General features: G+C 33.4%; 1 protein-coding gene across 1 annotated transcript in view; it reads right to left on the bottom strand.

The window, feature by feature from the left end:
- Positions 1 to 22,034, bottom strand: part of LOC306853665 (macrophage colony-stimulating factor 1 receptor-like) — a 25,521-nt gene extending 3,487 nt beyond the window's left edge. The window contains exons 1-21 of the mRNA XM_079391236.1: positions 21,954 to 22,034; positions 20,981 to 21,166; positions 15,326 to 15,607; positions 14,934 to 15,221; positions 13,604 to 13,740; positions 13,126 to 13,288; positions 9,945 to 10,146; positions 9,726 to 9,841; positions 8,520 to 8,631; positions 7,224 to 7,414; positions 7,046 to 7,137; positions 5,497 to 5,623; positions 5,132 to 5,236; positions 3,819 to 3,929; positions 3,499 to 3,652; positions 2,918 to 3,000; positions 2,251 to 2,363; positions 1,991 to 2,113; positions 1,779 to 1,890; positions 1,437 to 1,536; positions 28 to 136 (exon numbers count right to left, since the gene is read on the bottom strand). Coding sequence (XP_079247362.1) covers positions 28 to 136; positions 1,437 to 1,536; positions 1,779 to 1,890; positions 1,991 to 2,113; positions 2,251 to 2,363; positions 2,918 to 3,000; positions 3,499 to 3,652; positions 3,819 to 3,929; positions 5,132 to 5,236; positions 5,497 to 5,623; positions 7,046 to 7,137; positions 7,224 to 7,414; positions 8,520 to 8,631; positions 9,726 to 9,841; positions 9,945 to 10,146; positions 13,126 to 13,288; positions 13,604 to 13,740; positions 14,934 to 15,221; positions 15,326 to 15,607; positions 20,981 to 21,029 — 2,769 coding nt within the window. The 5' untranslated portion in view covers positions 21,030 to 21,166; positions 21,954 to 22,034. The remainder of the gene's footprint in view (positions 1 to 27; positions 137 to 1,436; positions 1,537 to 1,778; positions 1,891 to 1,990; positions 2,114 to 2,250; positions 2,364 to 2,917; positions 3,001 to 3,498; positions 3,653 to 3,818; positions 3,930 to 5,131; positions 5,237 to 5,496; positions 5,624 to 7,045; positions 7,138 to 7,223; positions 7,415 to 8,519; positions 8,632 to 9,725; positions 9,842 to 9,944; positions 10,147 to 13,125; positions 13,289 to 13,603; positions 13,741 to 14,933; positions 15,222 to 15,325; positions 15,608 to 20,980; positions 21,167 to 21,953) is intronic.

Below are 22,034 nucleotides of genomic sequence, written 5' to 3'. Positions count from 1 at the left end.
AGATGAAATCTCATGAGTGATGTGTACCTGTTGATCTTCTGTGTCTCCCAGCATCCTCTCGATCAGCTGACCGATCTTACTGAATGTTGGTCTCTCAGCGGCTTCCAGGTTCCAGCACATCTGCATGATGGTGTACCTGAACACAATATCATCACAAAACCTCTCACTATCACTTTCACCGCAAAAAACAAAAGAAATAGGAATATATTGTATATGGAAAATGAAGCCTCTATTTTCAGTTGCTGCATTTAGACTTAATGTTAAGCACATCTCATAAAGCACATTTATTACTAGGCCTGTTTCTCATAGCAGGGGTTTTTGTAGTGAGTTGAGCGTAGCGTGACTAAACACTCGACTGCTGTTTTTGGTCACATTGTATTTTGCATGCTTTCCTGCAGCGTGAACTGAAGCAATTAACACTTCTAGTTTTGTAACAAAATAATTAAAATACTGTTATCACCATGTGTCAAATCCACTCTTTCTAGTTTTATTAGTTGTTTTAAAGCACTGAATCCACCTAATTGTCACAGCTGGGGTAAAATAGTGATGGTTTATGAATCTTTACTCTGTTACCCTCATGCAGAGATACTGAAGTTCAGTAAAGTCGCTGTGGAGAGAGAGAGTTGTGAGGATGAAGCTGAGAGAACGAGCATGAAATGTGTGGAAAATCAAGGCCTTGCCGTCAGATCATGTGTTTAACACGCAGAACTAAAGATCTGAGAAGAACAACTAAAAAAGCAGCAGAACAACATGGAAAATCAGCCACTGTTGAGAACTCATTATCTCATGCTGTTTTTCATGTGTTTTATTTTTCTATTTGTGTGATTTGTTTAGTGCTGAGTCTCTAGAAAGATTCATATGTGTCCTGTCATGATGAGAATAAAACTACACACATGATTAAAGATTTGGACAAACAAGACTACTGATATTTAAAAGATTTTCATCTAAAAGTTCCTACTTAAATGCTTGAATGTTTAAGAGACAAATATGAATGCCTTTGCCAATGGAGAAAATTCTGGTTATGAATGCCTTTACAAATAATAATAATAATAAATAAAAACATAATATTTGATTTGATTTCAAATAGTTTTTTATTTAATTTTTTTTACATCTAGTTGCCATGGTAACATTTCTCATTTTCATTTAGTTTAACTGTTATACTGAAATAAATAAAAATAAAAATAAATAAAACTATATAGCCATAAAAAACTGATAAAAATTACAACAAAAAAAAATTAAATAAAAATTGCTAAAACTAAAATTGGAATGAGATTAATAAAAGATAAAAATGAAAAGCATAACAAAATACTAACACTGAAATAATAATTCAAAAACTATATAGAAATATATTTAAAAAAATTGACAAAAACACAAACAAATACCAAAAACTTCTAAAAATGAATTGATTAAAGATTGATTATGTTTGCCTCACTCACATCTCTGGAGGTGCAAAGTCAGGTCTGGACATCTGATAGCCACATTTGATCATTTTATAAAACTTGGAGTCCACCAGTATGTTGGGATACGGGCTCTTACCTGCAGAAACACACATTTACTCCAATAAGAGAAAATCATGCATTTGTCTTTGAATAAAAGAATATGCATAAATATAATTTTATTTTCTGCCCAGCTCAAACTGCCCAAGAAGTGTCGAAACAGCATGCATGTTCATGACTCCAAATGAGAAAAAAGTCATACTTTAACCAGTATTTCAAATAACTTAAAAACCGATGCAGGTCAAATTGACCCACTACATCATATAAGGGTTTCAGTCTCACCCAATGAGAAAATCTCCCACAGCAGGATCCCGTAAGACCAGACGTCACTCTGAACCGTATAAACACAGTCGAAAATACTCTCTGGAGCCATCCACTTCACTGGAAGACGCGCCTACACACACACACACACACACACACACACATACTGTATTAAACTGGATTTAAAGAAAGCATAACGTCAGCTGGAGTGTTTGTGACGTTTGTTCGCTCACGTTTCCTTTGACTACATAGTTGGAGTCGTTCATGATGTCTCGCGCCAGACCGAAATCACAGATCTTGGCCACTCGGCTGTTGGTGAGGAGGACGTTTCTGGCAGCCACGTCTCTGTGGATGCACTGCCGAGAAAAATGACACCAATTCACTTTTGATCAGTTCTAGATTAAATGAAGATGAGCTTTAAATATTGTTTGTGAATGTAACTTCCTCCAGATCTCATTGTTTTTGGTGGAGGCTGCTTATTTTAGGGACTCACATTTTTCGCGGCGAGGAAGTCGAGTCCCTGTGCCACCTGATAGGAGAATCTGAGTAAGTCGTCCATGTCCAGCGGCCACGAGTCCTCAGCCTGCTCACAGTCCAAAGAAGAACCTGCAGCACAAGAGGAAGAACAGCTTTTATGGTGGTCTCTTAAAGTTCTGTTATTTTAGTACCACTGAGATACTAATATAGTTTTTATTAATATTTTTAATTAGCTATTTTTGTATTTTCAGTTTTCATTTGAATTGTACTTAAATTTGTAATTTTGTTGTGAAATTTTTATTAGGTTGTATTTTTTATTCATTTTATTTCAGTTTTAGCTTTAGTTATTTCATACGACAGTGTTTTAGTGCTTTGCAAAAATAATCTAAGATTACAAGAACATACGTTACATGCGCACAAACAATGGGATTATTTCCAATAATCAGAGTAAGGACTTAATTGCATTATAAGAGCAAAGCTCTTCACTCCCGTTTAAATGCAATTTCCATTATTCTTATTATTCACTAAGAATTGTGTTTTTTTTTTACTGCCATTATTCACATACCCCACAGCACAAATGATGGACTCAGACAGAGCAGGTGTGTTACTGGCCGCTGTTTAATTTATTTAAAAATACTTCAGACACACTGACCTGTGTCTGAAGGAAGTAGATTGTGACTCACTCTGAGCTGAGTTTGTGGGTCTGAATGAGGCTGGTCTCATGGCCAGATAATTATCAGAGCAAGTACTGGAAATCCCACTGTCACTGTAAAACAATCACAATAAACAAATAATAATAAAAGCATGCACTTTCAATTAAACACAATCAAATACTTTTCTCATTTTGTCAGTTTGAAGTTGAGTATAAGCTCAAAAGTCATTGTTACATTTCCTGCTGTTTTGCGAATTTTTGCTGGCGAAATCCAATCATTTTAATATGAATCCATGTTTCTCAAGAGGGTGAAAGATTTAGCAACAGGTTCAAGTTTGTCACTCAGAATTTGCAAATTTGTTGCATTGGTTCTTTGTGAAAGCAGTGTTTTTTTCATTCATGACCATGTAAAATGGACATTTTGGACATTCTCTAGACATTTTTTGTCCACAAAGTTTCGCCAAATTTCTGTGAATGTGACCCGACCTTAAATGAAAAATTAAAAAAGCCATTTTTGGGGTTTTACAAAACATGTTTTTCTTTTAATCTGCTGAAATATTCTGAGTTTTCAGTTTACAGTACATGTTTTTTTTTTATGTTTGTTAAACCGACCTTCTGAGAAACATTTGTTCAGTGTTGACGTTCTTATAATCCATCACCGGATTCGGAATCGTAATGACGAAGTTCAAGAAGTTCTCAGCTTTGCTACGCAGGAAGTTCAGAAGATCACCATGACAGCAGTATTCGGTGATCACCAGCACAGGACCTAGAAGCGAGCCGGAAAAATGACCAAAATTGATCAACTCTTGCAGGAGAATCCAGCCATGACCAGTTTCTGATGCTTTTACATGGTTTCTAGTTGGTAGAAACTGGCTTAGATCTAAAAACCAGTCTGAGCTGGAGGATGGAATAAAATAATTGGATGGTCTTACCGCTTTGTGTACAGGCGCCCAGCAGGTTCACGATGTTCTTGTGCTGCCCGAGATGACTGAGGATCTTCAGCTCGGACATCAGAGCCTCGCGCTCGTCTGGATGAGCGCTGGCTGCTCCCAGCATGCAACACAACACAATTCACTCACTTACTGGCTTTGTAAATGACTTTTGTCAAAGAAAGATCAAAAGACCAAAGTGACATTTTCAGTTTCTGATGCCGATATTAACAGTATTAACTGGACTGATCTGAATAATGACACTATTGTACAGCTGAAATTAAATTTGTCTCATAACTGATGATTTTTGCAAGCTGTTATTTTCCTGTTTATTTTTTGGAAACAATCGGTATCGTACAAATTGCTATCCCAGCAGGAAACATGTTAGTACAAAATATTCTTGAAATAATGTTTATGGACAATTTTTGATATTTGAGATGTTCTCATAATGTTTAGAGAAAACATTCTTAAAATAGAAAAAATAGGGTTTTAAACGATGAAAGAAAATTCAAATTAGTGCTGTCAAATGAATAATCGTGTTTAATCGCATCCAAAACAAAAGTTTTTGTTTGTGTGTACTGTGTAAAGTACAAAAAATATTAATAAAAAAATTAAAGAATATTTAATAAATTATGTATGCATAAACACATACACAAGTATATATTTAAGGGAAGTATGCTATGTTTATATCTTAAATATATGTATATATAATATAAATTACATTAATTATAAATATATGCATGTAAATATTTTCAAAATATTTACTGTGTGTGTGTATTTATATATACATAATAAATATACACAGTACACACATATATTATGTAAACAAAAACTTTTATTTTGGATGTGATTAATCGTTTGACAGCACTAAATGTAACATTCTTTTTAAAATGATAGAATGGAATGTTTCTCTAATGCGCACATAACTGAGAAAAAAATTCTTAATTTAAAAAAAGATCATTTTGAACATTCCAAAAACATTCCGAAATAACATTTTCATAATGTTTTAAAAGAATAAAATAGAATGTTCTGTTGACATTCACATAACCTAAAAGAAATGTGAAGTAAAAAACAAAAATTTAAGTTTTGAATGTTTATAAAAACATTAAGTTATGAAAATGCCAATAATGTGAAAGTTAGCAAAATGTCCTTAAACCATGGTTTTAGCTAATATAAATAAAATAGGTGTGAATAATGGTGTTTTACAGTATTCCATTACCATAGTATTATCATAGTGCATATCTATTAAAAACAAATAAACAAACAAAACCTATGGTAACACTATAGTACTCTTTGTAATAGTCATGTATTCTGACCTTTCAGCATTTTGACAGCTACACGTATGACATTGTCCTCTTTGCCCAGGCCGTATGCTGTGGCCTCCACCACCTTCCCAAAGGCTCCTGCTCCCAGAGTCTTTCCTGCACATACAACCACCAGAATCACTCCATCAGTGACTGCATTCCAAATGCACAGACTGCTTCTATGATGAAACTCCTGAAGTGCATAATCTTGTATTATTATTCAATATTTTTTAAAGGAACAAAACAGTTTCTTTATTATATCAATCAATCAATTAACCAATCAATCTCAAAACAAAGTCAGTTAGTTCAGGTTAAAGGTGAATTTTCATGATGTCATATGTGAGCGTGTGAAGCATCAGTGAAGTATCAGTACAAACCGAGCTTTAGTTTGTCTCGAGGAAACTCCCATTTCTCATTGTATGGCAGTTGTGTCGGGTCAATGAAGGTGTAGTTGTTTCCATTTGTGGCTTCAATGATTTTCCAGCGGATCTCATATCTGGGTTTCTACCGGAAGACAGAAACTAGAGTTCAGTCTGCCGTTTAAAGGATTTACACACATATATCAACACAATACTGCGGAGAAATTCACTGTGTGCAATCAACAGGTTTGAAATATGTGTCTTAAGTGTCATACATCATCTGAAAGCTGAATATGTATGGTTTGTTAGGATCGGACAATATTTGGCTGAGATACAACTATTTGAACATCTAGAATTTGAGGGTGAAAAAAAAAATCTAAATATTAAGAAAATCGCCTTTAAAGTTGTCCAAATTATGTCTTTAACAATGCATATTACTAATAAAAAAAAGTTTTGATATATTTACCATAGGAAATGTACAAAATGTCTTCATGGAGCATGATATCCTAATGATTTTTGGCATAAAAGAAATATCTATAATTTTGACCCATACAATGTATTTTTGGCTATTGCTGCAAATATAATATATAATCTCCCTTGAGATTTGCATTGGGTCCCGCAGGTCCAACAGGAGCCCAAACCCAATGCAACCCTCTAGTCTGTTCCTCATTTATCATGATCATTTATCTTCAGAAGACATATAATGAATATATATATATATATATATATATATATATATATATATATATATTTATATATATACTGTATATATATCGCACATGAGTCATATGAACTGTAATTTATTTTCACCATTTATTTTCTTTTGAAACCAATTAGTGCTTCTGTGTTCTCACTGGAGGAGGAGAAAGTTCAATGAACCACAACATATAAATATCCTCTCTGCCTCTTCAGCACTTTTCAGCACATAAAAACAGCTTGGCTTTTGGGTGAACCTCCCCCCACCCCCTCCCCCAAATGACCAAGATTTCCCAAAATTATTTTACAGAGAAATAAGAATGAAAATAAAGGAATTCAGTTTCATAGCTAATGAATTGAGCAGGAATAAGGAACTGAGATTTACATTCTTAAAAATAAAGGTTCTGAAAAGGTGTTTGAGAACCATTTTTGGTTCCTCAAAGAACCTTTTTCCACTATAAAGGATCTTTTGTGGAATGCAAAGTTTCCAGTAATGCTATAGGTTCTTCATGGAACCATCAACGCTAATGAAGAACCTTTATTTATAAGAATGTAGAACCATTTTTGGTTTCTTAAAGAACCTTCCAGTGAACAATTCCTAAAAGAACCATTTTTTTCTTTACATTTTAGAAATCTAAAGAACCTTTTTGCCATCAATGGAACAATTGCATGGATGTTAAAGGTGGAACCTTCTTCATGGAACCATCTATATCAGTAAAGAACCTTTATTTTTTTTAAATGTAACTTGCCTGATGAATACTTCACACAAAAAAACAGTAACATGATTTAAATGATTAAACTGAATTTTGACAGTGTGAAAAACAAGAAGTTTTGGCTGATTTGAGTTTGGAAGCAGCTGTGATCATCTCACCTGTTTGTACTTGTAGATCATGAAGATGAGCAGCAGCGCTAGAACCACCATCGCGACTATAGATCCACACATAGCGCTAGTGAAGAGCTGATCTGAGACAAAAACACACTCACATGATCAATACACCAGGGAGATCAGCTTGTATTTTTGAAAAGAACCGTCTGACGCATTAGTTTACCAGAGACGTCCATGGCGAAGGTGTCGCTGCCTTGTCCCACCAGATTGAAGGCCACACACACCACGGTCATCCTCTGGTTGGACGGTCCCACAGTCAGGACGCTCTCCACACCCACCGACCCGTACGGATCCTTATGAAACGCCAGCGTCTGCGTCTGGACGGGCTGAAGACCCGTGGAGTTTTCTGGACAGCTGGTGAACACATAAAATACAACAATAAATCAAATACAACACTAATAATCAAATACAACTCAACAATAATCAAAGCTGCTAATGCTGAAAGAGTCATTTTAGACAATCTAGAATCTGCACTAATTAAACTGTTCTGCTCTGCATTATATCTGCCAAACAAATCCAATACTTGTTTCTGATTCATTTTGAGATGCTGATTACAAAAACTGTGTCAGTTCAAGAAATGTTCAATTCTCAGCTCATTTCCACATGTATAACATGATTTTATGCTTAATTTCCCAGACAGAAGAAAATGCAAACATGAGTCAGATGTGTTCTGCGGCATCTCTGGGTGTTTTTCCTGCATCCAAATAGCCAAAGTAAATGAGTTAAAGCTGATTTTGTTAAGTGTAAAGTACATTAAGTGGAGTATTTGAACATATTTTTGACTCCTTTGCAGATTATACATTAAATATTTGCAGTTTATAAATGTTTAAATCATTTAAATGATGCATTTTAAATACTTATTTTTGTTATTAAAGCCAAAACTTTTGACATTTGACAGCTTTTATTTTGATAACACAATACATAAATATAATTCGAAAAATATATCATCAAATTAGACAATATTGGCTGCTGTGTGAGTTGCCTGTAATGTTACATTTTATTGTTTTCATGCATTGACTTATTTTGTGTCATTTACTTTTGTAAAGTGATTTTAAATCACAAGAACTTTTATTTTCCTGGTTATAAGTTAAGTGTTGCATAGCATCTGTGTCTTTGAGGTGATTCGTACTTTTTTTTTTGTCTAGTTAAAATATCTAATCTTCTCAAAAATAATAAGTCTGAATGATTCATTATTTAAAATAGGGTAAAAAGGTTCAAGGTTCTCTGAAGAGGAAATAAAGATGATTACAGAAGTTAAATTGATTCCATTTCTGAGTTTCTCACTGAAAAATCTATAGGGAATGCCCTGAGGAATTGACCAGATGGTGAAAAGTGTCTCATTCCCAAAAAACAAGCAAACAAAAAAACTTGCATTTCAGAAGTAAAATGGGTTTTGATTTTAAAGTTGTGTTGGTTTTGAGCTCATAACAGGCTGTCAGTGTCAGACATAAGGACGTACGTGGTTCTGATTCCTGTGCACTGGTACCAGAAGATGCTGGGAGCCGGGTATCCGTAAGACCTGCATGACAGAGTGGTGACGTTCTCCCATCTCACCGTCGCTACAGGTTTGGCTGTGAAACAGAATCAGCTTTAATGTTTCAGAGGGAAATGTTACTTGATTTCTTTACAGGGTCTTGGTTCAGAAAGTTTAGCTCTATCAGCAGCATTGATTTCCTCAATTTTTTCCGTTCCTCAATTTTTTTTGTGTTGCATCAAACAAGGTTTAATGAACTTGCAATGGAAGCAAACAGGCCCAAATATACATGGAACTGAAAATACAGACACAAACGTGTGTTAACCTTGTCCGTGCAAAGTTATATAAAATACATATTAACTTCTATTATGAACATAATTTTCCATGTATATTGTGTTTTAAATGTATGGACAGAAGAACAAGGTTAAAAAGATGATATAGACAAATTTAGAGAAACATTTTTATAGAATAATTGGTGACAGTTTACAAAAAGGACTTATTAGTTATTGCCTTAATTATTACATTAGCAATTAGCAGTGCATTGATTGAATACATTTATCTAAGGTTCATTGAATAATATTAACCGATACAACTTTTGATTTTAATGTTAAAATGAATTTTACTTAACTTTTCTTTACATTCACCTGGAACATTAGGAATATAAAAACATATAAAGTAAAATATAAAGTAAATATAAAATAAATAAAAATATAAAATAAACAAACATACTGATAACATGTAAAAATGCATACAATTTAAAATTATAAATATTTTTCCACTTAAAACTGCAACTGTTGATTGTTAGTTCATGTGATCTGAAGTTCATTAAATAATATTAACAGAAACAAGTTTTAATGTTTAATGTAAATTTGATGTAAATATGAATGATTTTAAAGGTTAATTTAACCTCTGCTTTTTACAACTGACGTGCCTGAGTGTGCTGTTGGTAAAGCTTAAATTAATAATTAATCTGGAACATGTAATAAAAAATAAAAATAACTATAAATAAATTAAATACATAAAATATTATTTATTAAAACTAAAAATAACTATAAATAAATAAAATATATAAATAAATATATATATAAAAAACTAAATAAATATAAAACTAAATGGAATTAAAATTTAAAATATAAAATATAAAAAATAAAATAAAATATAATTTTTGGAATAATTTCCAACTGTACTTACTGTACATTTTAATATCAAAAGTAATGGAGGCATTTTTCATGCTGCTCTTGACGTAGAGTGTGTAGTGGCCGGTTTCCTGGAAGTTCAGTCTCTTGAGGAACAGCAGCGCCTCGTACCTATAGATTCACAAACCTCACAGTGACCTCAACATATCCCGTAAAAAAACATATGCATTGGGCTTACAGATTTGCCAATCTGGCACGTTTGGTTTAGACTGACCTGTCGTAATAGTTGTAAAACCTGTTTTCTGAGAGCAAGGTATTGTGGGATGTTGGAGTCACCCACTGGTGTGAGATCAGCGGTGGATACGCTTCGATCAAAACCCTGAGATCCACATCTTCGCCTTCATTCACCTCGATGGACAGACCGCGGTGAGTGAGTTTAGACGAGAGCATCGGGGAGAGTCGAATGTACGGCTCGTCTGTCACAAATCAGTGTTTTAATACTGTTAATGGAAATGAACTACAAAAATTCATAATACATAAAAAATAAATAAAATGTATTTAAAATATCTATCTATACTGTAAAACTTTACTGTAAATTTACAGGCATTTTCTAACAGTATTATACTGTATTTTTATAAAACAGTAGCATTCTGTATATTTTACAGAATGTCTGTAAATATACAGAAGTTTTCTGTTTTCAGCCCGCTAAATTTGTAATACAGTACCATACTGTAAACGCATTGCATTGTGGGATATATTTATTTCGCGCTCAATTCAAATGTGATGTGATCTCCAAAGAAGAAGAAATGTGAACAGTGTATTACAGGCAAACTAGATTCGTCAGCGGGAATTAATTGAACAAAATAATTATTCGCGTTATTAAGATAAGCCAGTGGTTTGTGAATCTGTGCGTAGATAAGCTTTGTGAGCTTCGTTTCGCGTTTCAAGCGTTAGTGCCTGTGACGCAGCAAACAATGGACGACGCTGCCTGAGCAGACGCGGAGATAATTTGTCATCTGAATCATCTAACCTGTGCCTGAGATGATGCTAATCGACTGGAGCATGAGAAGATGGATTAATGTTCGACTAAGTATCGATACGGTAAGCTTGTCTTTTTTTCATTCACATTTCTACATTGTTTCCACGCATGGTTTGATTTTGGGAACGTTGAACTTAACTTAAATCCCGAGTTAGCAATTCACTTGGGTAAAATTGGTTTTATATTCGCACATTCACAACATTCACATTTCCACGTTCAATAACTTTCTAATTATTTGTGCAATAAAGTTATTTTTGCGGACTAAGCCAGAGCGCGCGCACACACGTCACACACCGGATGCGTGCGCGCACTCAGATCACTTGGACATGGTTGTGTACAAGAGGTAAAAAACTGTATAAATACTGTTCATTTTCTCACACAAACCGCTCGTTTCGTGTCTTAGGCCATCAATGTGTAGTTACGATGGGGAATTGTTTAATTTGGATTTCTCTGTGCATGTTCTTTTTCCCTCTTATAGAGACAGTGACCTATACCTGCCATTATATGACTGACAAGCTAGAACGATTTGACCTAAACATATCAAAATTGGATCTACTAAAGAAAAAAAGACACCTACATCTTGGATGCCCTTGGGGTAAGCTGATAGATACCAAATTTTAATTTCAAAGTGAACTATCCCTTTTAAGATGTTTATTCACACCTTCCTTTAATCCAACAATCAAAAACAATTCAAATAGCAAATAAGACACACATTCACATGACCTGCTTCTGATTATTATTTTTTTATTATTATTATTTTTCAGGCTGAACAATCTGATGAAGATCCGGTGCTAATGTAAGTGCTTCCCATTTGCAGTCCATGTTAAAAAATGTCAGTTCTATGATCGTGCTTTTTAATGTGTTATAATTTTGCCAGCACATGTAAATCCATAATCATGTTCCTAATGCTGATTTCAAAAGTAGTATTCCTGATTGCTTCCATGTCTTCCATGGTCCTACAGCTGCTCCCACACTTGCAGAAATTAGATGGTCTTACCCTTCAAGCAGATGTAAGTAGAGATTACTTGAAGCATGTTGCAAATAAATGTGATTTGTTATGTCTTGGTTCTGTTAGTGATGGTTGTGCTGTCGTCTTAAAAATTGTTTCAGGTATTCACCACTCAATCTGATGTCCAGCAGTGTCTACATTTGCCAGAGAACACAACCTATAATTCTTGGTAAGTAAACAGTAAAGGTTTAGTACACCCTAAAATGAACATTAAGTCATCATTAACGCTATGGAAGCATATGGGTATCAAAATTCAGTTTGAAATAATTTCAAATTCAGTTAGTAATATGCAAAATGGCAATGCATTTCTGTATTTTAATTGACATTTTACCCTAAATATGTGCAAAGTTTAGTGCAAAATGAAAATGGAAATTCAGTTATATAATTTACATATGATATTTTCTACAATTGTTCATCCTGTTGCCAAGCCCTGCCTTGATGTAGCCTAAAGATTGACAGGTCGGGGGTGTTGCATTTTCAAATACATTTCGAATGCATTTTCAAATCCACATTAACTTTATATTCATCATGGGGTATTAAATGAAAATGCAATTGAAACGTCTTATATATAAGTGTCAATGCATTTAAGAAAAATAAAATATATTTTACATTACCATTTTTCTACCTTTTTACTGCACCTTTGGATCAGAATGCATTCTGAAATTACAATTATCATGTGGTATTATGATGTAAATGCAATCCCAAGTGTCCTCCCCCTAAGTCTAAATGCATTTAGGACAAAAAAAAAACATTTAGATCAAAATTTTGCTACAGTTTTTGCTTGGACATGTTAAACATCTAATCAATTTGGGTAATACATTTTAATTTCCATTTTGCAACTTATAAAGCATTAAAATGTTTTTAATTTGTGTATTAAAACTAGTGTAGGAAATGGCAAATGTAAATTTTATAATTTAAATAAAATTTGTGATATACAGTAAAATACATATGTGCACTAAATATTGCACATATGTATAAGGAAATGTAAATTGAAATATATCACCATTTTACGTATTGCATTTCAATTGAATTTTGCTACCCATATGCTTCCATGCACCCTGGTGTTGTACTGTATATTTACAGTATTCCCTGTAAAGAGCACAGTGTAATACTGTAAAAAAAATTATATAACAGTATAATACTGTATTTCGTAAATACAGTACAGAACTGTAAATGTTGTGTACAGTAGTAGTACTGTAAAAATACAGTATGTGGCTGGCAACCCAGCTGCCAGTATTATACTGTAAATTTACAACGAAAAGTTTTACAGTTATCTATCTATCTATCTATCTATCTATCTATCTATCTATCTATCTATCTATCTATCTATCTATCTATCTATCTATCTATCTATCTATCTATCTATCTATCTATCTATTAACAGTGTGATTGCTCTCCATTTCTCACCCACGACCAGCAGTTGTGTGGTGGAGCTGTTTGCTCCGGCCTCGTTCTGACCCGTACAGGTGATGTTACCCGAATCAGACAGCTGAACAGCAGGTATGATCAGGATGCTCTCGATGGCCAAACGATCCCCTTCCATCGTTGATTTCTCTTCTGCTCGGGGCAGCTGGGAATGAACCGAGAAAAACAAGTCTCTTCTGCTCAACAAGGCTGCATTTATTTGATGAAAAATACAGTAAAAAATAGTAATATTGTGAAATATTATTTCTATTTTAAGTCAGTGTTTTCTATGTGTATATATTATAAAATGTAATTTATTCCTGTGATCAAAGCTGAATTTTCAGCATCATTACTGCAGTCTTCAGTGTCACATGATCATTCAGAAATCATTCTAATATACTGATTTGCTGCTCAAAAACATTTCTGATTATTATCAGTGATGAAAACAGTTGTGCTGTGTCATAATTTGACGCAGTCGTACCCTTCTAGAGGAGTGCGTCCATGTGACGTTGTAGTAAAAGTTGGGGTTGTTTGTGGTGCAGCTGATCTGGAATCTCTCTCCCACCAGTTTGACATGCTCGCTTCTCTTCAGAAACACGTATGGTGGAAAACGTAATCCTGAATAAAAAAGTATAGAGGAGTTATTAAATGAGTAGCTTTTATTCATTTAACTATCCTGTTATAGTTTTGATGCAGTTAATGTTGTGCATCAGGGATTCTCAAACCAAATCCCTTTGACCTACAAAATAATAACTTGTGTGTGTATGTATATATAAAACAGTTTTTTCATGCACCTGTCAAATTTGAGATGTTGGGCTTTTTGGTTTTTCATAAAGTATTTTTTCAGACTAGTGGAAAGAAAACATCCAAAAGACACTGTTAAGTGTTTCTTCTATAGCACTTTATCTATTTGTGTCAATAGATTTCAATTACAATACATATTTTTAAAGGCCGTTTTCTCAAAATGAGTTTTCTCTCCTACATTGAGCCGTATATCTCCACTTCAGCAGCACTTACACACACCAAACTTTACATCTTTATTCCTGTCTATATCCTGAAGGTTTTTACAGAGGGGCTTGTTGTTTTAATTTAACTTAAAATTATAAATTATTTATTTATTTATTATACAATTTAATTGATTATTAGTTTTTCATCAAAACACTGTCCATTTTTCATTTGGCATAAAATTAAATGAACCTTTTTGAATTCTAAAATGTTTCAATTTGTTCTTATTCAAATCTGGAGTCTTTTTCCATTTCATTACATAATAGAGTTATTAAATGAGTAGCTTTTATTAACTTCAATATCTTGTTATAGTTTTGATGAAGTGAATCTTGTACATCAGGAATTTTTTTGTCAGTCAAATCCCTCTGACCTTAAATATTTACTTGTATATTTAATAATAATATTACATGCAATATTAATTATATATTTATTTATATATGAATATTTTATATTTAACATATATATATATATATATATATATACACAATTCACAGATGTCTTTTTTTTGTCTCATTTTGGTTGTATTTTATTTTAAAATTATTTATTTCAATTTGAATTATTTGAATTATTATTTGAATTTTTTTTTTAATTTTAGCTTTCATCAACTCCAGTTTGGCAAACCCTGTTGTACATTATTCTTTCCGCAAAATAATAAACTGGAACATTTAGAAAATTTTGTGATTTCAAATTCGACAATGTTTGTCTTTGGAACAGTTCGTGAAATCACAAAATTCTAAAATGTTTCAGTCTGGAGCTTTTATTCGTTGATTCATACGAAAGCACACTTGGGTTTAAATGAAACTCACGTTGAATGATGTTTATCGAGAATATCTTCGACACTTTCTCAACCCCTCTGATTCTAGCGCTGCAAACATAGTCGGCGTTAAATCCAGGCTGAACGTTGCGAATCAGGACACCCTTTTTGGGGTCAAAGGTCACGTTCATGCCGTAGGGCACCGCTGAGCCATTATCCATGCGGAAGGTGAAGTCCGTGGCGTCGGGGTCAGTCAGAAGACACGGGAGCGTCAGATCTTCACCTTCTTTCCGCACATAACGCAGAGACGTACGCGGTGAGACGAAGAGAATTTGGGGATCTGCAACCAACATAGATCAACTCATCTTCAAGATATTGTTTCTGCATTTCTAAAGCATGTTTAGTTCAGAAGCAGAAATTAAAGCATTGAAAGTGTTCACTCACCTCTGACAAACACATGAACCGAAGATGACTTGTTTGAATCATTTCCGTTCATATAGATGCACTTGAGTGTTCCTGTAAACTCCGCCGTGGCTCTATCCACACGGAAACTCCGCACGTTTCCGACCTCCTTGGAGATGAAACGCTTGTGTTTGGCCAGTCGGAGAAGCCATGTGACCGGGCCTTCACCTTCACAGATCAGATGAAGAGGAGAACCAGAGTCAAGAATCATGTCCGTACCGACCGGAGCGCCAGAGTTCAGTCTGATCCGCGTCTCAGACCAACCTGCCAATAAAAACACAGATGGGAAGATTAACCTGCAAAGCCTGACATATGAAATAATAGTCAGAAAAATCTTTTTTGAAATGGAACATCTTGTTGAACAAAAAAAACAGCCATTTGTATCATATGTGATCCATTAGGCTTTTATGACTCATATAGTCTGATACAGGGAGAATATGGAGGAAAAAACAGCTCATTCAGAGGCTCAAACTGAGCAAAAATAAGCAATTTAGTGCAGATGCTGATATTTTTATGGACAAAATGTATTAAATTCTGATTGTAATTTAAATCAATGAATATAGCAGTATACAGTATAGCAGATACTCAAAATGATGTACATATCAGTCGTCACTCTATATCTCCAATAATATGTCTTAATAAGATGATATTTAAATGCATAGTTTGATGATCAAAACATATAATGCAATGCAATATAATGACAATTCAGAGATGAACAAATAAACGTTCCTCAAAAGATGTTTTAGAGGTTTGGGAAGATCATTCCTCCACTGAGGAACGGTGAATGTAAAGCTTCTGCAAACAAAAGCCTGATGATCTTATTTGATTCTCTCTCTGATTTTTACTGTACAATTAAACTAAAAGACATTTTACTTGCTAAAAAGTCTAAACTATCAATCAGACGACAGCAGCACAGTTTTGATCGTGTTAGAGGCCTTAGAAACTGGTATTTCAAATATGATACAGTAATAAGATATTCATTATAAGAGAAACATATCAATTCAGTAAAAAATTGATGAAAATGAGAATTTATCTCATAGTTTCAAAACAATGGATGTTTTGTGACTCACAATAATGACATTTTGAACACTTTCTTGACCTCTCGTCACTTTAGACATCCATAAATTTCAGCGGTTTCACCAACAACTCCTCACAGATCCACCTCTATCTGACAAACCACATAAAACCCTACAGTTTCTTATTCTCCGTTGCACAATCCCTCTGGATTTCCACAGAAGTGGAAATGATTCCACTGAATATTGACACTATTGTTTTCTGCAGAGCTCAGAGTCATTTCATAATCGTTGGATTCTGCAACACTGTTATTTTCCTGTAGCCTATATCTGTGAAGCTGCATTTAAATAACCTGTATAATAAAACTGCTATAAATAAAGGTGAATTGACTTGAATTCAGCACATGAGCTCTAGTGTACTGCACACTGCACTCCCTTACCAAAAAGTAGTATACTTAAGTTTATTTTATTAAGTATACTTAAGTAAAGTTCAAATATATTTTTAAATATACTTTATGTAGTAAGTATTCAAATATCAGTGTACTACACTTATAAGTGTACTATTTCAATACTCCTTGGGACTAAATTGGCCCACTTTCTAGTATATAAAAGTATACTTTTAAGTATAAAAGTAGTAAACTTGAATTGGATTCAGAATGATAATCAAAACGTAGATGGAGTCGATCAACACCCCAAAGCTTGACGGTCATTATTATCTCTTCATTGGTTATATTTTCTTCCATAACATTACACTGTTTTGACTTTTTCAAAGTATAAGTCAACTATACTTAAATGTCATTTTAAGTATATTTCTGAGAAGTACCTAAAGCCCATTTCTGAGAAGTACATAAAAAGTAAACTAAAAGTATGCTTTCCTCTTTTTTAGTTTAAAAGAAGTATACTAATAGCACACTTGAATAAACTTCTTTTTCGTAAGGGATTGAATACTATTTTAAATCGTATGTGAAACAGTACAGAAATAGCTGAAGACATATTATATTCTGTATATTTAACCTAGATTTTCCTGCAGTAAAACCACAAACCATTCACTGTAATAGTGTGTGCTTAACTAGTTCCTTGTTTTTTACACAAAATCTGACCACCTATATCTCGGTTTACAAAGTTCTCATTCAGATTTGTGTTTAAAGGAATAGTTCACCCAGAAATTAATATTTGCTTAAAATGTCTTCACCCTCAGGCCATCCATGACGTAAATGAGTTTTGTTCTTCATCAGAACAGATTTGGAGAAATTTAGCATTACAATGCATGCTCACCAATGGATCCTCTGCAGTGAATGGGTGCCGTCAGAATGAGAGTCCAAACATCTGATAAAAACATCACAATAATCCACACCACTCCAGTCCATCCGTTAAAGTCTTGTGACGTGAAAAGCTGCATGTTTGTAAGAAGCAAATCAATCAGGATCTTTTTAACTTCAAACTATTGCTAAAATATGAGTAATATTGCTTTCTAAAAAAGTCGTCTTGTCTGAATCAGGAGCGAAATCTGCACAGATTAAGCACCATTTACATGCAAAATCAGTCTAAAACAGTATATTTGGGTGGATTTTGATGTGAGATGACAAAAGGGGATGGATTTTTCACTGCAGGAAGCATTGTTATGAATTATGGAGTCATATTTTAGCCAGAAGCTTAAAATATTTAAAACGTCTTGATTATGGATTTATTAAAAACTCACAGCTTTTCGCTTCACAAGTCATTAATTGATGAACTGGAGTCTTGTGGATTACTTTGATATTTTTATCAGTTGTTTGGAATCTCATTCTGACGGCACCCATTCACTGCAGAGGATCTATTCTCCAAATCTGTTTTCATGACTTATCCACATCTTAGATGGCCTGAGGGTGAGGACATTTCCAGCAAATGCAAATTTTTGGGTGAACTATTCCCTTAAAACCAAAACACACAGCATCATCCCTGCTGTCTTTACAGCAGATCTCATGCAACATGTGGGTTTCATCTCAGCGTCACGCCAATAAGAAAAGGCTGAATGTGAATGTGCTGTTCTGAAGGGTGGAGTGATGAGAAGAGAAATGAAAGCTATGTCTCTGTGTCTGTGTCTGTGTGTGTGTGTGTGTGTGTGTGTCTGTGTGTGTGTGTGTGTGTGTGTGTGTGTGTGTGTGTGTTTGTGTGTGTGTGTGTGTGTGTGTGTGTGTGTGTGTGTGTGTGTGTGTGTTTGTGTGTGTGTGTGCGTGCGTGCGTGGTGAGAGAACATGTGGAGTCAGTGATCTGCATTGCGCAATCAGCCCAAACATCCTGATCCTCCTCTCGCTTCTGCTTTCCTATTTCTGAAGCACAAACTGGAATCATTAAACCTTTTCCCCCTATCAGATTCAAACTCTTTTCAACAAACTACACTGAGAATTTAACATCAATTAATCAACTAATTTACAATCTACAAAATTCCCCAAAACCAGTTGAGCAGACTGTAAAAACTTATGTTGTTTCTCGGTATATTTGAAGAGTTCAGATGAAAAAGTCTCTAAGTGGCATTTAAAATTTTCTTTTAAAATGAGCATTTTTGTCAGGGTCCTATGTGTAGGTTCAGTAATTTCACTTTATTGGCAATGAATATTTGTTGTTGTTGTTGTTGTTGAAATAGCTGAACATAAACATAGGAGCCTGACACTAATTTTAGCAGAAACTTTCAGACAGTACTTCTTTTGCTTTTGCTTCTGAACTCTTCATTTGTCTTGTTTTCTAGTGCAAATATATAAGATGCATTTACTTGAGATGCAAAATGGCACAGAATTAGAAGTTTGTTTATTACTAAAGCAAAAATAAATATCTGCTAATGGTCAGAAAAATGAACTTAATTTAAATGGAAAACAAGAACTGAGTTCATTGGCAGATATCATTCTTGTTTAATCAATTATAATTTTAAAAAAAATTTGTTTAAAAAAAAGGCTTAAAGTCATTTTGCATGTAAAGTAAATGTATCTTGATTTAAGACTGTGTAGATATTTGTACTGGAAAACAAGACAGAAATATTGAGAAACGACACCACTTTTATTCAATTCAATTCATTGTAATTTTTAATCATATTTCTCTGTTTTTTCCAAATAAGAATACGAAGAGAACTCACATTGTGCTCGCAAACATATAACAAGTTGCATTAAAAATAATAAAACTCATAAAAAGCCCCAAATTGAGTATAACTGGACTTATAATGCGCAGAAGAACCTCACTAACTGGACTCTCCTCAGATCTCTAGAATTTTCATCCATATCACTCATAATTGCAAAATGCTATTGAACAATAATTCCACATTAATATCAGCATCATATTATCACTGTACAGTTCAATATCTGAACTTTTGGGACAAAAATCAACATATCAATTCTGCCTCTGAATCCATTTCAGAAACATCAAGAAACAAACATCTGCGGAGATGCAGACAAGAACCAAATCAAGAAGTTTCACATCCATATAAAACAAGCAAAAAGTACACTTGATTCTTCATGTGGCAGCAAACATTTTGGAAAAGAAATCGAAGATTTAATGGAGAGTTACATCTCATATTAGTATCAAATCCGTCTCAGATGTTTCTCTTAAAAGAATTCAAATCAGACCCAAATGGGTCACTACCCAGCTAATGGTGAACGTTCTTAAAACACTGTGGCAAGGTTCTCTTAAAGGGGTGAACAGTAACAGTAATAGAATGTTCTTTCAAAGTTCTGTGCTCTTTTAGTAAGCTAATGTTCTCAAAATATTAGCTCAAAAACATTATATACACTATACGCTGTTTGTGGAACTTTTTGGTCTAATGTTACTACTTGTTCCAGAATTTCGTAACATTCGCAAAATTCTAAAATAGAAGAATTAAAAAAAAGAAAATGTAACATTCGTAAAATACAGTTTTTATAACTTAATGTGAACATTAGCAAAATGGAACGTATGGAACATACATTGGAAAAAAAAAACGTTTCTTACAATGTTCTACTAATTTATTTTTAGCCAAAAATAACATATATTTGAACGTTTATTTTAAATGTTCTGAGAACGTAAAAATGTCCATGTTTTCATGATAACAACATTACATAAAGGATACATTCTAATCAGTTTTTTTTACTTAAAATATAACGTTACTTGAATGTTTGTTTAAAATGTTAATATGTCTAGTTTTCTAGTTGTATTTAAATAGTTGTTTAAAGGTTACAAAACAGTTCTTAGAATGTTATTACATCAATTAAAAATAACATCTTGAGGACGTTCCAGAACGTTTTCTCTCAGTGTAATGAGAATGTATATCAAATATTAATTAAGTCATAAGAATGTTCCATAAACTGCTTTAATAATGTTTTGTCCTAACATTTCTAAAACATTAGTGAACGTTGTGAGAATGTTCCCGGTCAGCTGGGATCACGTCAAATGAATATGAAGAGCAGTTCAGATCATCTGGTGAGAAATGTCTGAGCTTTGATTTTTGAATGCAGACTTTGTATCTCTGTAAATCTGAGCACAATTTGAGACTCTTCTGAAACGACACATGTAGGACTTCAGCAATGGTCTCCATTTGCCTTCTAAGAGAAATAACTGAGAAGTGAACTAGATCTCCTCTGTATTTTTGGTCTTACAGTAAGGTGAGCGCTGATTTTCTTACCCTGAGCTTGAGCGAACAGCATTCCACAGACGAACAGGAGCGCAAACATCTCCTGTTCAATAGTTCATCAGTCTTCAGCGTCTCAGAGGAAATAAGGACTGAACTTTTGGTCCTTCAACACAGACTTCTCATTTCTGTCTGACAGGATATGACAGCAGCAGCAAATCAGCTGACCGAGCAAAAATCCTAAAAACACCATCAAAAATAAACATTTTGTGAAGATTAAGTGTATAAGTGTGTACAAAAATCATGTAATCAAAATTCAGCGAACCCAAATATCACAAGCAAACTAAGTTTTCTTTGTTTTGTTTGTTTTTATGTTTTACAGTTCAAATATCTAAACATTTTTAAATCAAGATGCATTTAGTGCAGAATCTAAAAATGACCGTTTTTAAATCTTGTTTTCAGAAAAATTTATCAAAATTAAGTGTGTTTACATTTAAAATAAAAATGGGGTCAGAAAAACAAACTCATTGATAAATATTTTTTCTTGTCTTTTATTATTTTTATTTTTATCTATTATATTTACTTTTATTTATTTTTTTCTTGTCTTTTAACAATGTACAATTAATATCGTACATTGTTATGCATCTCAAGTAAATTTATCTTGATTTTTATATATTTTTTAGTGGAAAAGACAAAGTTTTAGAGAAGTTTTAGATTCAAATTTATTTTTATTTCATTTTTTTTAATTTAGGTTTTATTTCCAGTTAGTAATTTTAGTTTTTAATATAAATTTATTTCAGTTATTTGAAAAAATTCAAATTTTTATTTTTCATCAATATTTATATTTTAGTGAAAAAAAATGTTTTTAATAGTTTTAATTTCAGTTTAAAAATCAGTTTTTGCTTGAAACAAGAAAAATCAACAGGATTATTTTTCTTAACCCATGGGCAGATTTCTTTTTCTTGTCCCAAGCACAAATCACTTGATTTTGAAAATTTTATTATTTTTATAAGAAAACAAGTTTTACCTGAGTGTCAGCAAATGTCCAAAGATTGAGATGAGAAGATCTTCATCAGAGCTCCTGCTGCGTGTCGATGATCTCTGATCT

The sequence above is a fragment of the Barbus barbus genome (assembly GCF_936440315.1).
Source record: "Barbus barbus genome assembly, chromosome: 33".
Taxonomy (NCBI): Eukaryota; Metazoa; Chordata; class Actinopteri; order Cypriniformes; family Cyprinidae; genus Barbus; species Barbus barbus.
Note: the sequence above shows the minus strand (reverse complement) of the source record. Positions and strands in the feature narration are given on the sequence as shown.